The 12359-nt window shown below is 77.4% G+C and overlaps 1 protein-coding gene across 1 annotated transcript; it reads left to right on the forward strand.

Annotated features, from left to right (window-relative positions):
* Window positions 1-84: 84 nt before the first annotated feature.
* Window positions 85-12341, forward strand: BAG6 (BAG cochaperone 6). The gene is given in 29 exon segments (XM_087729804.1): window positions 85-238; window positions 337-438; window positions 565-682; window positions 1261-1442; window positions 1548-1601; window positions 1704-1778; window positions 2304-2459; window positions 2462-2466; window positions 2549-2678; window positions 3278-3475; window positions 3721-3838; window positions 3841-3963; window positions 4060-4117; window positions 4235-4473; window positions 4707-4816; window positions 4922-5000; window positions 5516-5679; window positions 5682-5848; window positions 5976-6257; window positions 6951-7161; window positions 8404-8457; window positions 9162-9268; window positions 9604-9721; window positions 9819-9968; window positions 10474-10533; window positions 10626-10715; window positions 10802-10909; window positions 11499-11645; window positions 12197-12341. Coding segments are annotated over 29 exon segments (3651 nt in total). The 5' UTR covers window positions 85-106; the 3' UTR covers window positions 12311-12341.
* Window positions 12342-12359: the final 18 nt, after the last annotated feature.

Below are 12359 nucleotides of genomic sequence, written 5' to 3' on the forward strand. Positions count from 1 at the left end.
GGCGTGCGGGAGCGGGAGCGGAGCGGCGGCGCCGTCGGTGTCGTCGCAGGCGCGAAGCGGGGCAGCCCCGGGCGGGGGGGGGTTGGTGCGGGGTCCTGCGCGGCGCATGCGCAGCGGCGTCGGCCGGCGGAGGGACGGGAGGGACGGAGCCGCCCGGCAGCGCCAAGGCCCCGCTCCGCTCCGCCGGGCCCCGCCGCCCGCAGACACCGCGCAGCCAGGCCGCACCGCCCCCGCCGAGGTGCCGGGGGAGCCGGGGGGGCGGCCCGGGGCTGGGGGGGCGGCGGGCGGGCGGGCGGGCGGGCGGCGGGGTACCGCCCGCCCCCCCGCTCCCCTCAGGGCCGCCCCGCTCCCCTCAGGGCCGCCATGGCGGAGGAGCGGCTGGAGGTGCTGGTGAAGACGCTGGACTCGCAGACCCGCAGCTTCCAGGTGGAGCCGGAGGTGAGGCGGCGGCCGGGGAGGGGAGGGGGCGGGCGGGGGCGGGCAGGGGCTGACCACCACCCCCCCCCCCCGCCCCCCCCCCCACCCCTCGCCTCCGGCTGCCGGGGTCCCCCCGTCCCCCCGCAGATCTCGGTGCGGGAGTTCAAGGAGCGAATCGCCGGCGCCGTCAGCATCGCGGCCGAGAAGCAGCGGCTGATTTACCAGGGGCGGGTGCTGCAGGACGACAAGAAGCTGCAGGAATACAGTGAGGGGGGTGGGGGGGCGGGGGTCAGGGCTGGGGGGGGTTGGGGGTCTCATGGGGGGGCTGGGGGGCCTGGGCAGGGTCTCGGGGGGCCGTTTTGGGGCTGGGGGTCCCCTTCGGGGGGGTTCTGGGCCGTGGGGGGCGGGGAGGGAGTTTGCGGGGCTCAGGGCTCGGTTCGGGGGTCCCCTGGGGGGCGTTTGGGGCTTGGGGGGCGTCGGGGGGGCTGGGTAGGGTCTCGGGGGGCCGTTTTGGGGCTGGGGGTCCCCTTTGGGGGGGGAGGCTGGGCCGGGGGGGGGGGCCGGGAGTTGGTTTGAGGGACCCCTGGGGGGGGTCAGGGCTGGGGGGTGTTGGGGGGCTCATGGGGGGGCTGGGCGGTGATTGGGGGGGTCGGGCAGGGTCTCAGGGGGCCGTTTTGGGGCTGGGGTCCTCCCTGGGGGGTGCTGGGCTCAGGGACGGGGGGGGGGCCAGGAGGGATGTGGGGGGCTCGGGGCTGGGTTTGGGGGTCCCCTGGGAGGGGGGTTGGGGGCTTGGGGGGGGTCGGGGGGGGCCGCTGACCCCCCCCCCCCCCCCCCCCCCGCGAGATGTGGGGGGCAAAGTGATTCACCTGGTGGAGCGTGCCCCTCCCCCCGCCCAGTCGCCCTCGGCGGGGGGGCCCTCGGGGCTGGGCGCCTCCCCCGCCCCCCACAACGGGGGGGGCCCGCGGGGGCCCGGCCACGACCGCAACGCCAACAGCTACGTCATGGTGGGGACCTTCAACCTGCCGGTGAGCGGGGGCGGGGGGCCCCGGCGGGGGCGGGGGCGGGGGCGGGGGGCGGGGGGGCGTTCTGGGGGATCTCGGGTGGATCCGGGTGGTTTTCCCGCCCCGCAGATCGACGGCTCCTCCGTCGACGTCCACATCAACATGGACCAGGCCCCCGCCCAGGTGGGTGCGGGGCTGGGGGCTGCGCGGGGAGGGGGGGGGGGTCCCCGGGGGGGGGGAGGGGCTCCCGCGTGCCCCTCCCCCCAACCCCCGCCCCCGTTGCAGAGCGAGCCCCGCGTGCGGGTGCTGCTGGCCCAGCACCTCCTGCGGGACATCCAGGGCATCCTCGGCCGCCTGGAGGTGAGCGCGGAGCCCCCCCACCCCCCCGGGGGGCGCACGGCCCCCCAGCCTCCAGCCAGGCCGGAGCAGCTGCGCCAGAGCCCCCCAAACCCCGCTGGGGGGGGGCAGAGCCCCCCCAAACCCTTCCCAACCCCCCGCCGGGCTGGAGAAACCCCCCAAACCCCGCTGGGGGGGGAGCAGCCCCCAAACTCCCCCAACCCCCCCCAGGTGGGACCAGAGCCTCCCCAAATGTCCCCCGGGTGGGAGCAGCCGCCCCCCGACCCCCCCAGACCCCCACCACATGGGAACAGCCCCCCCCCCCCCCCGCGGTTCTTGGCAGCCCCTCAACCCCCCCGCGTGTGGGCAGCCCCCCAGAGCCCCCCAACCCCTGTCTGGCTGGGAGCAGCCCCCCCAAACTCCCCCTGACCCCCCCAGCCCCCCCCCGGCAGGAGCAGCCCCCCCCCCCCCAAACCCCACCAGATGGGAACAGGCTCTGCCCCCACCCCCCCGGGTCTTGGCAGCCCCCCCACGACCCCTCCCCCGCAGGGCAGCGGCGGGGCTCGCTCCCCCGCCCAAGCGGAGGGGCCCCCCGCCCCCCCCGAGGAGCCCCCCGCGCCCCCCCGAGGAGCGGATGGAGACCCCCGAGCCTGCGGCCGCGGGCGGCGAGGAGCCCCCGAGCCCCCCCGGCCCCCGACGCCGCCGCCGCCAAGTGAGTGGGGGGGGTTGGGGGGGGGGGTGGGGTCCGGCGGAGGGGGGGGGGCCCGGTCCCAACCGCCGCCCCCTCCCCGCAGCCCCCCCTCGCCCGCGGAGCTGGTGGAGGTGCTGGGGGAGCTGCGGCGGCTGGAGGGGCGGCTGGAGCCCTTCCGCCAGCGCTACCAGCAGATCCTGGGCAGCGCCGCCTCCGCCGACTACAACAACAACGTGAGTGGGGCGGGGGTCACCCCCCCGGGGCGGTGGTAGGGCCCCTGTACCCCCCCGGGGCGGTGGTAGGGCCCCTGTACCCCCCCCCCCCCCCAGGCGGTGGTAGGGCCCCTGTACCCCCCAGGGCGGTGGTAGGGCCCCTGTACCCCCCAGGGCGGTGGTAGGGCCCCTGTACCCCCCAGGGCGGTGGTAGGGCCCCTGTCCCCCCCCCCCCCCCCCGGGGCGGTGGTAGGGCCCTTGGCCATGGGGGGGGGGGGGGGGGGGCTATGGGGGGCTCTGGGGGGGAGGGGTCTCTGGGGGGAGGGGCCATGTGGGCGGCTCTGAGGGGGAGGGTTCTCGGGGAGGGGGGCTGGGGGGGGTCAGGGGACTCGGGGGGAGGGGTCTCTGGGGAAGGAGGGGTCTTGGGGGGAGGGGTCACTTGGGGAGGGCTCTGGTGGGGGAGGGGTCACTTGGGGGGGGGGGGGGCTCAGGGGGGTGGGGGGATGCCGTGGGGGGAGGGGCAGCTCCTCGGGGGGTCTTTTAACAGCCGTGGGGGGTGGGGGTGGGGGGTGCCCCCGGCTGTGGGGACCCCCCCTCCCCCTGACGCCCCTCCCCCGCAGACGGAGGGCCGGGAGGAGGCCCAGCGCCTGGTGAACCTGGTGGGGGAGGGGCAGCGGCTGCTGGGTAACGCGCTGGTGGCGCTGTCGGAGCTGCGCTGCAACCTGGGGGGGCCCCCGCCCCGCCCCCTCCACCTGGCCCGGCCCCTCCCCCACTACGGCCCCCCCATGCTGCTGCAGCAGGCGGCCATCCCCATCCAGGTGGGGGAGGGGCGGGGGGAGGGGTCACGCTGGGGGGGGGGGGCAGGGGGACCCCGATGTGGGGGTGCCGTGGGGTGGGGAGGGGGCACCCCCATGTGGGGCTGCTGTGGGGCAGGGGGCCCCCACAGCCACAGCTGCCGTGGGGTGGGGGTGGGGCGGGGTGGGGGGCAGGGGGGCCCCAATGTTTGGGGGGGGGGGGGGGGTTGGGGGGTCCCATCCCCCCTGACCCCCCCCTTCCCCCCCAGATCAACGTGGGCACCACGGTGACGATGACGGGGAACGGGGCGCGCGCCCCCGCCCCCCGGCCCGGCTGAGCCCCCCCGGGCCCCTCCCCCACCGCCGCTGCCGCCGCCGCCCCCGGGGACCCCCCGAGGGACCCCCGCCCCCCGGGCCCCCCCGCCCCCGGGGCGCAGCCGGGGCCCCCCGCGTCATCCGCATCTCGCACCAGACCGTGGAGCCCCTCGTCATGATGCACATGAACATCCAGGGTGAGGGGGGGCCGGGACCCCAACCCCCCCGGGGACCCCCGACCCCCCCGACCCCCCCCGACCCCCCTGACCCCCCTCTCTCTGTGTCCCCCCCAGACTCGGGCTCGCAGGCGGCGGGGGCGCAGCCGGCCCCCCGGGCCCGGGCTGGGCATGGGTGAGTTCTGGGGGGGGATGTGGGGGGCGGGGGTGGGGCTGGGGGGGTCGGGGGCACTTGGGGGGCACGGGGGGGATGTGGGGGGCGGGGGTCGGGCTGGGGGGTCGGGGGGCTGAGGGCACTGGGGGCGGCTGGGAGTACTGGGGGGATTTGGGGGGTGGGTGTGGGGCTGGGGGCACTTGAGGGGGCAGGGGGTGCTCGGGGGGGGGCCGTGGGGCGGGGCCTGACCCCCTCCTCCCCTCCCCCCCCCAGGCGGGGCCCCCTGCAGCTGCCCCCGCTGCCCCCCGAGTTCCTGCAGGCCGTCGCCCACCAGATCACCCAGCAGGCCGTGGCCGCCGCCGCCTCCGCCGCCACAGGTAGGGCTGCCCCACGGCGCTGCCCCACGGCGCTGCCCCACGGCGCTGCCCCACGGCGGGGAACTGCCCCACGGCACTGCCCCACGGCACCGCGCTGCCCCACAGCGGGGAACTGCCCCACGGCGCTGCCCCATAGCGCTGCCCCGCGGCGGGGTGTGGGGCTGCCCCACGGCGGGGGGGGTTGGGGGGGGTTGGGGGGCTGGCGGCCCTCACCCCCCACCCCCCTCCCCCAGGCCAGGCCGTTGGGGGCTTCCAGGCCCCCGCCCGCGTGGTGATCGCCCGCCCCACGGCGCCGCCCCCGCGCCCCACGCACCCCGGAGCCCCCCAGGCCGCCGCCGCCCCCGTGAGTAGGGGGGTCCCCGGGGGTGGGGGAGGGGGGCCCGGGGGTGGGGGAGGGGTCGGTGGGGGTGGGGCCCCCCCCGCCTGACCCCCCCCCCGCCCCCCCCAGGCTGCCGGGGGGGGGGCGTCGCTGGCGCAGGTGATCAGCGGCCTCGTGGGGCAGCTCCTGATGCAGCCGCTGGTGCTGGGTGAGGGCACTGGGGGAGACTGGGAGCACTGGGGGGAGGGAATGGGGGAGACTGGGAGCACTGGGGGGGCAGTGGGGGAGACTGGGGTCACTGGGGCGGGCAGTGGGTGGCGTTATGGGGGAGACTGGGGGCACTGGGGGAGACTGGGAGCACTGGGGGGGCAGTGGGGGAGACTGGGGTCACTGGGGCGGGCAGTGGGTGGCGTTATGGGGGAGACTGGGGGCACTGGGGGAGACTGGGAGCACTGGGGAGGCCACTGGGGGAGACTGGGAGCACTGGGGGGAGGGAATGGGGGAGACTGGGGGCACGGGGGTGTACTGGGGGGCACTGGGAGGGGCTGGGGGGCAGTGGTGGATACTGGGGTTATACTGGCGGGGCACTGGTGTATACTGAGAGGCACTGGGGGGTGTTATGGGAGATACTGGTGTATACTGGGAGGCACTGCGGGGCAGTGGGGGGTGTTATGGGGGGCTGGGGGGTGGCAGCCCCCTGACCTCCCCCTCCCCTCCCCCCAGCCCAGGGCGGAGCCTCCTCGGCCGCGTCCACCCCTCCCCCACCCTCCCCCTCCCCGGGCTCGGGACCCCCCCTCCCCCCACCCCTGCCCCCCCTGCCGCCCCCTCCCCCACCCCCGCCGCGGGGGGGGCCCCAGGGGGTCCGGTGCCCTCGGCCTCGGCCCCGCCCCCCGCAGCCGGCCCCTCCCCCCCGGGGGGCGGGGCCGAAGAGCCCCCATTGGCCCAGCTGCTGGGGGGGCTGCTGGGGGCGGGGCCGGCCCCCGCCGTCGCCGTGGCGATGCCCGGAGTCCCCGCCTTCCTGCAGGGCGTGGCCGACTTCCTGCAGGTGCGTCCTGGGTGGGGTGGGGAGGGGGCGGGGCCGCCGGGAGGGGGCGGGGCCTGCCGGGCGGCGGCGGGGGGGGGGGGGATGGGCGCTCCCCCCCCCCCCCGCCCTCCCAGTGACCCCCCTCCCCTCCCCCCGCAGGCCACCCAGGGCGGCCCCGCGCCCCCGGCCGACGCCCCGCCCCCCGCCCCCCACCCCGCCCCCCGCCGCCTCCGCCCCGCCCCCCTCCCCCCGCCCTCCCCGCCCCCGCCCCCCTCCTCCCCGCCGGCGGGGGGGGCGCGGGGGGTGGGGCCCCCGAGGCGCTGCCCCCGAGTTCTTCACCAGCGTGGTGCAGGGGGTGCTGGCGGCCATGCTGGGCCCCCTGGGCGCCCCCCCCCCCGGGCCCCCCGAGAGCATCGCCGCCTTCCTGCAGCGGCTGGGGGGGCCCCCCGGGCTGGGGGGGGGGGCGCCCGGGCCCGAGGGGGAGCGGGGGGGGGACGGACGGGGCGGGGGGATGGGGGGAGGGGGGATTGGGGGGAGGGGAATTGGGGGATGGGGGAGGGGGAATTGGGGGGTGATGGGGGGAGGAGGAATTGGGGGGGAGGGGATTGGCGGGAGGGGAACGGGGGAGGGGGGATTGGGGGGAGGGGAATTGGGGGATGGGGGAGGGGGAATTGGGGGGGATGGGGGGAGGAGGAATTGGGGGGAGGGGATTGGCGGGAGGGGAACGGGGGAGGGGGGATTGGGGGGAGGGGAATCGGGGGATGGGGGAGGGGGAATTGGGGGGTGATGGGGGGAGGAGGAATTGGGGGGAGGGGATTGGCGGGAGGGGAACGGGGGAGGGGGGATTGGGGGGAGGGGAATCGGGGGATGGGGGAGGGGGAATTGGGGGGTGATGGGGGGAGGGGGGATTGAGGGGGAGGGGATTGGGGGGTGGGGGATGGGGGAGGGGAATGGGGGGATGGGAAGATTGGGGGGAAGGGGGTGGGGGAGGGAATTGGGGGGAGGGGGGGAATTGGGGGGTGGGGGAGTGGAATTGGGGGGAGGGGAACGGGGGAATGAAGGGATTGGGGGGGAAGGGGGTGGGGGAGGGGGAGGGGGGAGGGGGACGGGGCAGGGAATTGGGGGGGAGGGGAGGGGCCCCCCCGCCGGCGTCCCCAACGCGGCCGCGCCCCCAGGGTTCTTCGGGGCGCTGCTGGCGCTGATCTGCCAGCACCTCTCCATGGTGGACGTGGTGCTGCTGCTGCACGGGCGCTGCCAGCCCCTCCAGCGCCTCCAGCCCCTGCTGCGCCGCTGCTTCCGCCAGCGCTACCTGGGCGGCCGCGAGCCCACCGACGCCAACGTCCGGGTGAGGGGCCCCCGTACCCCCCCAGGGGCCCCCAGAACCCCCCCGTACCCCCCCAGGGGCCCCCAGAGCCCCTATAGCCCCCCAGAACCCCCCCGTACCCCCCGAACCCCTTTAGCCCCCAGAACCCCCCATAGCCCCCCCAGAACCCCTATAGCCCCCCAGAACCCCCCATAGCCCCCCAGGGGCCCCCAGAACCCCCCGTACCCCCCAGGGGCCCCCAGAACCCCCCGTACCCCCCAGGGGCCCCCAGAGCCCCTATAGCCCCCCAGAACCCCCCCATAGCCCCCCAGGGACCCCCAGAACCCCTATAGCCCCCCAGAACCCCCCCATAGCCCCCCAGGGGCCCCCAGAACCCCTATAGCCCCCCAGAACCCCCCCATACCCCCCAGGGGCCCCCAGAACCCCTATAGCCCCCCAGAACCCCCCATAGCCCCCAGAACCCCTATAGCCCCCCAGAACCCCCCCATAGCCCCCCAGGGACCCCCAGAACTCCCCCATAGCCCCCCCCAGGGACCCCCAGAACCCCTATAGCCCCCCAGAACCCCCCGTACCCCCCAGGGGCCCCCAGAACCCCTATAGCCCCCCAGAACCCCCCATACCCCCCAGGGGCCCCCAGAACCCCTATAGCCCCCCAGAACCCCCCATACCCCCCAGGGGCCCCCAGAACCCCTATAGCCCCCCAGAACCCCCCCATAGCCCCCCAGAACCCCTATAGCCCCCAGAACCCCCGTACCCCCCAGGGGCCCCCAGAACCCCTATAGCCCCCCAGAACCCCCCATACCCCCCAGGGGCCCCCAGAACCCCTATAGCCCCCCAGAACCCCCCATACCCCCCAGGGGCCCCCAGAACCCCTATAGCCCCCCAGAACCCCCCCATAGCCCCCCCAGAACCCCTATAGCCCCCCAGAACCCCCCGTACCCCCCAGGGGCCCCCAGAACCCCTATAGCCCCCCAGAACCCCCCCGTACCCCCAGGGGCCCCCAGAACCCCCCAGAACCCCTCATGGCCCCCCATAACCCCCCAGGGACCCCATAAGCATCCCCAGGACCCCCCCAAAACCCCCTTGGGACCCCATAACCCTCCCTGGGACCCCCTCATCCCCCGGGGCCCCCCTTGCTCTGCCCCGAGCCCCCCGTCCCCGCCCTGGGGGGGGCAGGAAGGGTTGGGGGAGGGGCCCTGGGGTGGGGGGGGGGTCCGGGACCCCCCCCCTTTCGCGGCGGGGGGCTGACGGCCGCTCCCGCAGGCGGCGACGCACGCCCTGATCACGGGGCTGGAGGAGTTCATCCGCGAGAGCTTCGTGAGGGGGGGCTGGGGGGCTCTGGGGGCCGGGGGGGCTCTGGGGGTTGGGGGGGGCTTATGGGGCTGGGGGGGCTCTGGGGGGCTGGGGGGCTCTGTGGGGCCGGGGGGGGCTCTGGGGGGCTGGGGGGCTCTGTGGGGCCGGGGGGCTCTGTGGGGCTGGGGGGGGGGGGGCTTATGGGGCTGGGGGGGCTCTGGGGGCTGGGGGGCTCTGTGGGGCTGGGGGGGGCTTATGGGGCTGGGGGGGCTCTGGGGGGCCGGGGGGGCTCTGGGGGGCTGGGGGGGGGGGGGCTTATGGGGCTGGGGGGGGGCTCTGTGGGGCCGGGGGGGCTCTGGGGGCTGGAGGGGCTCTGTGGGGCTGGGGGGGCTCTGTGGGGCTGGGGGGGGCTTATGGGGCTGGGGGGGCTCTGTGGGGCTGGGGGGCTCTGTGGGGCCGGGGGGCTCTGTGGGGCTTGGGGGGGGCTTATGGGGCTGGGGGGGCTGGGGGGCTCTGTGGGGCCGGGGGGCTCTGTGGGGCTGGGGGGGCTTATGGGGCTGGGGGGGCTCTGGGGGCTGGAGGGGCTCTGTGGGGCTGGGGGGCTCTGTGGGGCCGGGGGGGCTCTGGGGGGCTGGGGGGGGTGTCTATGGGGCGGCTGTGGGGCAGCTGGGGGTCACGGCAGCCTAACGGGGTCGTTCCCCCCCCCCCCCCCCCCTTTGTCCCCCCAGGCCGGGGTGCGGGTGGCCGAGGGGGTGGACATCACCCGCACCAACGTGGAGTTCCTGCAGGAGCAGTTCAACCGCATCGCGCTGCACGTCCTGCGCTGCACCGGTGGGTGGGGGCGGCCGTGGGGCGCTGCCGTGGGGCGCTGCCGTGGGGCGCTGCCGTGGGGCAGCTGGGGCTCATACGGGCCCTTGGGGGGCTCCTTGTGAGGCCATGGGGCGGCCGTGGGGCGGCCGTGGGGCTGGGGTCACGCAGACCCTCTGGGGCACCTGGGGGCCTCCCGGTGAGGCCGTGGGGGTTGGGGGGCTGCTGGGGGGGGGGTCTCAGAGGCTCCAGGGGGACCTGTGGGGCAGGGGGTGCTGCACAGGGGGGGGGTTCGGTCCCGCCGTGGGGCGCTGCCGTGGGTCTGAGCCCCCCCCCGCCCCCCCCCCCCCCCCCCGGCGGGAGCTTCGGGCCGCGGCTGCTGGAGCTCTGCAACCGGGGGCTGTTCGAGTGCCTGGCCCTGAACCTGCACTGCCTGCGGGGGGAGCGGGCGGCGCTGGGCGCCCTCATCAGCGACCGCATCGTGAGTGGGGGAGGGGCCGGGGACCTCCCCCTCCCCCTCCCCCTCCCCCTCCCCCCCGCGAGCGCGGCCGCCCCCTCCCACGCCCCTCTGCCCGCAGCGGCGCCTCTCGGCCGACGTCTCCCCGTCGCTGGTGAGCTGGCTGACGGCCGTGGTGGGGATGCGGCTCCAGGCCGTGCTGGAGCAGATGCCGGTCACCCCCGAGCAGGTCCTGCCCTACGTGCGCCGCCTCGGGGAGCCCCCGCGCCAGGTAACCCCGCCCCCGGCCCTCGAACCCCGCCCCCTGCCCCTCAAACCCCACCCGCAAACATAAACCCCACCCGTTGCCTGTAAACCCCGCCCCCCTAGCCCCACAAACCCCGCCCACAACCCATAAACCCCACCCATTGGCCATAAACCCTGCCCCCTGACAGAAGAGTCCACCCCTGGGCACATAGCCCCACCCCTTAAATAGAAACCCCGCCCCCTAGCCCCATAAACCCCACCCACAACCCATAAACCCCACCCCTGGCCCATAAACCCTGCCCCCGACAGAAGACTCCACCCCTGGGCACATAGCCCCACCCCCTTACTAGAAAGCCCGCCCCCTGCCAGATATCCCCACCCCCAGTCACATCACCACACCCCTTCCCATAAACCCCACCCCGTTCAAGTAACCCCGCCCCTTGTGGGTCAAGCCCAGCCCCTGCAATAGCCACGCCCCCCATAGCCCCGCCCCTCAGCCCCTGCCCCTCACTGACCCCCCCCTCCCCCAGCCTCTCCCCGAGGAGCCAATGGAAGTGCAGGAGGCGGAGCCGCCCCCCGAGGACGCGCAGGTAGGGGATGGGCGGAGCCGGTGGGGGGGGCGGGGGGGGGGGGCGCGTGGCCCGCCTTGGCCCCGCCCCCCTGACCCGCCCCCGCCCCACAGCGCGACGGCGCCGGCTCCCCCGCCCCCGCCACCACGGCGGAGGAGGCCCTGCCCCCCGAGAGCGAGCCCTGGGCGGCCGCCGTCCCCCCGGTGAGTGGGGCTGGGGGGGGCGGGGGAGGGGCTGGGGGGGAGGGGCGGGGGGAGGGGCGGCCCCCCTGACCCACAGCCGCCCCCAGGAGTGGGTCCCCATCATCCGCGAGGACGCCCAGCGCCAGCGCAAGGGGAAGCCGCAGCCGCCCCTCAGCGACGCCTACCTGACCGGCATGCCCGCCAAGCGCCGCAAGGTGCGTCCGCCCCACGGCCGCCCCACAGCCGCCCCACAACTGCCCCACGGCCGCCCCACTGGTGCCCCACGGCCGCCCCACAGCCGCCCCACAACTGCCCCACGGCCGCCCCACTGCTGCCCCACGGCCGCCCCACTGCTGCCCTCCAGCTGCCCCACAGCCGCCCCACAACTGCCCCACGGCCGCCCCACAGCCGCCCCGCAACTGCCCCACGGCCGCCCCACTGCTGCCCCACGGCCGCCCCACAGCCGCCCCACTGCTGCCCCACAGCCACCCCACTGCTGCCCCACAGCCGCCCCACGGCCGCCCCACAGCCACCCCACTGCTGCCCCACAGCCACCCCACTGCTGCCCCACAGCCACCCCACAGCCGCCCCACCTCTGCCCCACAGGGCGCTGCCCCCACCCCCCCACTGCCTCAGAGCCCCAGCCACCCCCTAAAGCCCCCCTTTCCCCGCAGACCCCTCGGGACCCCCTTCCCCCCCCGAGACCCCATCCCCCTCCACGTCCCCATTTAAACCCCCCACTCCTGGCACACCCCCCCCCCCAGGACCCCCACCCCCCCTCAGACCCCCTGCCCCTCCCCCCAGACGATGCAGGCCGAGGGCCCCCCGCTGCTGCTGGCCGAGGCCGTGGGTCGCGCTGCCCGCGCCGCCGGCGCCCGCCCCCTCGGGCCCCCCGAGAGCCTCAGCCGGGAGCTGAGCGAGGGGCCCCTGCAGGAGGGGTACAGGCAGCAGGTACGGGGGGGGAGGGGCGGGGGGAGGGGTACAGGCAGCAGGTACGGGGGGGAGGGGCGGGGGGGAGGGGTACAGGCAGCAGGTACGGGGGGAGGGGCGGGGGGGAGGGGTACAGGCAGCAGGTACGGGGGGAGGGGCGGGGGGGAGGGGTACAGGCAGCAGGTACGGGGGGAGGGGCGGGGGGAGGGGTACAGGCAGCAGGTACGGGGGGAGGGGCGGGGGGAGGGGTACAGGCAGCAGGTATGGGGGGAGGGGCAGGGGGGAGGGGTACAGGCAGCAGGTATGGGGGGGAGGGGCACAGGCAGCAGGTACGGGGGGAGGGGCGGGGGGAGGGGAGGGTACAGGCAGCAGGTACGGGGGGAGGGGGCGGAGGTGGGGAAGGGAGAGAGTGGGAGAGGGGGAATTTGGAGGTTGGGGGAGGGGAGAGGGTGGGGGAGGGGGGTAAGTGGGGCTGGGGGGAGGGGAAATGGAACGCTGCGGAGAAGTGGGGGGAGGGTCGGGGGTGGCAGAGGGCGTGGCTCCCCAGCCCCGCCCCCCCGCCCCCCCCCCAGCTGCAGGCCGACCTCCAGCGCCGCCTGCGCGAGGACCCCGACTTCTCCCCCCGCCGCTTCCCCAACGCCCACCGCGCCTTCAGCGAGGCCCCGCCCCGCGGCCCCGCCCAATAAAGGCCCCGCCCCCGCGGGCCCCGCCCCCACAGCGCTCGCCGCTCTTTTC

Source organism: Nipponia nippon, unplaced genomic scaffold, assembly GCF_047370975.1.
Source record: "Nipponia nippon isolate SJK-2023a ecotype South Korea unplaced genomic scaffold, ASM4737097v1 scaffold_47, whole genome shotgun sequence".
NCBI classification, from domain to species: domain Eukaryota; kingdom Metazoa; phylum Chordata; class Aves; order Pelecaniformes; family Threskiornithidae; genus Nipponia; species Nipponia nippon.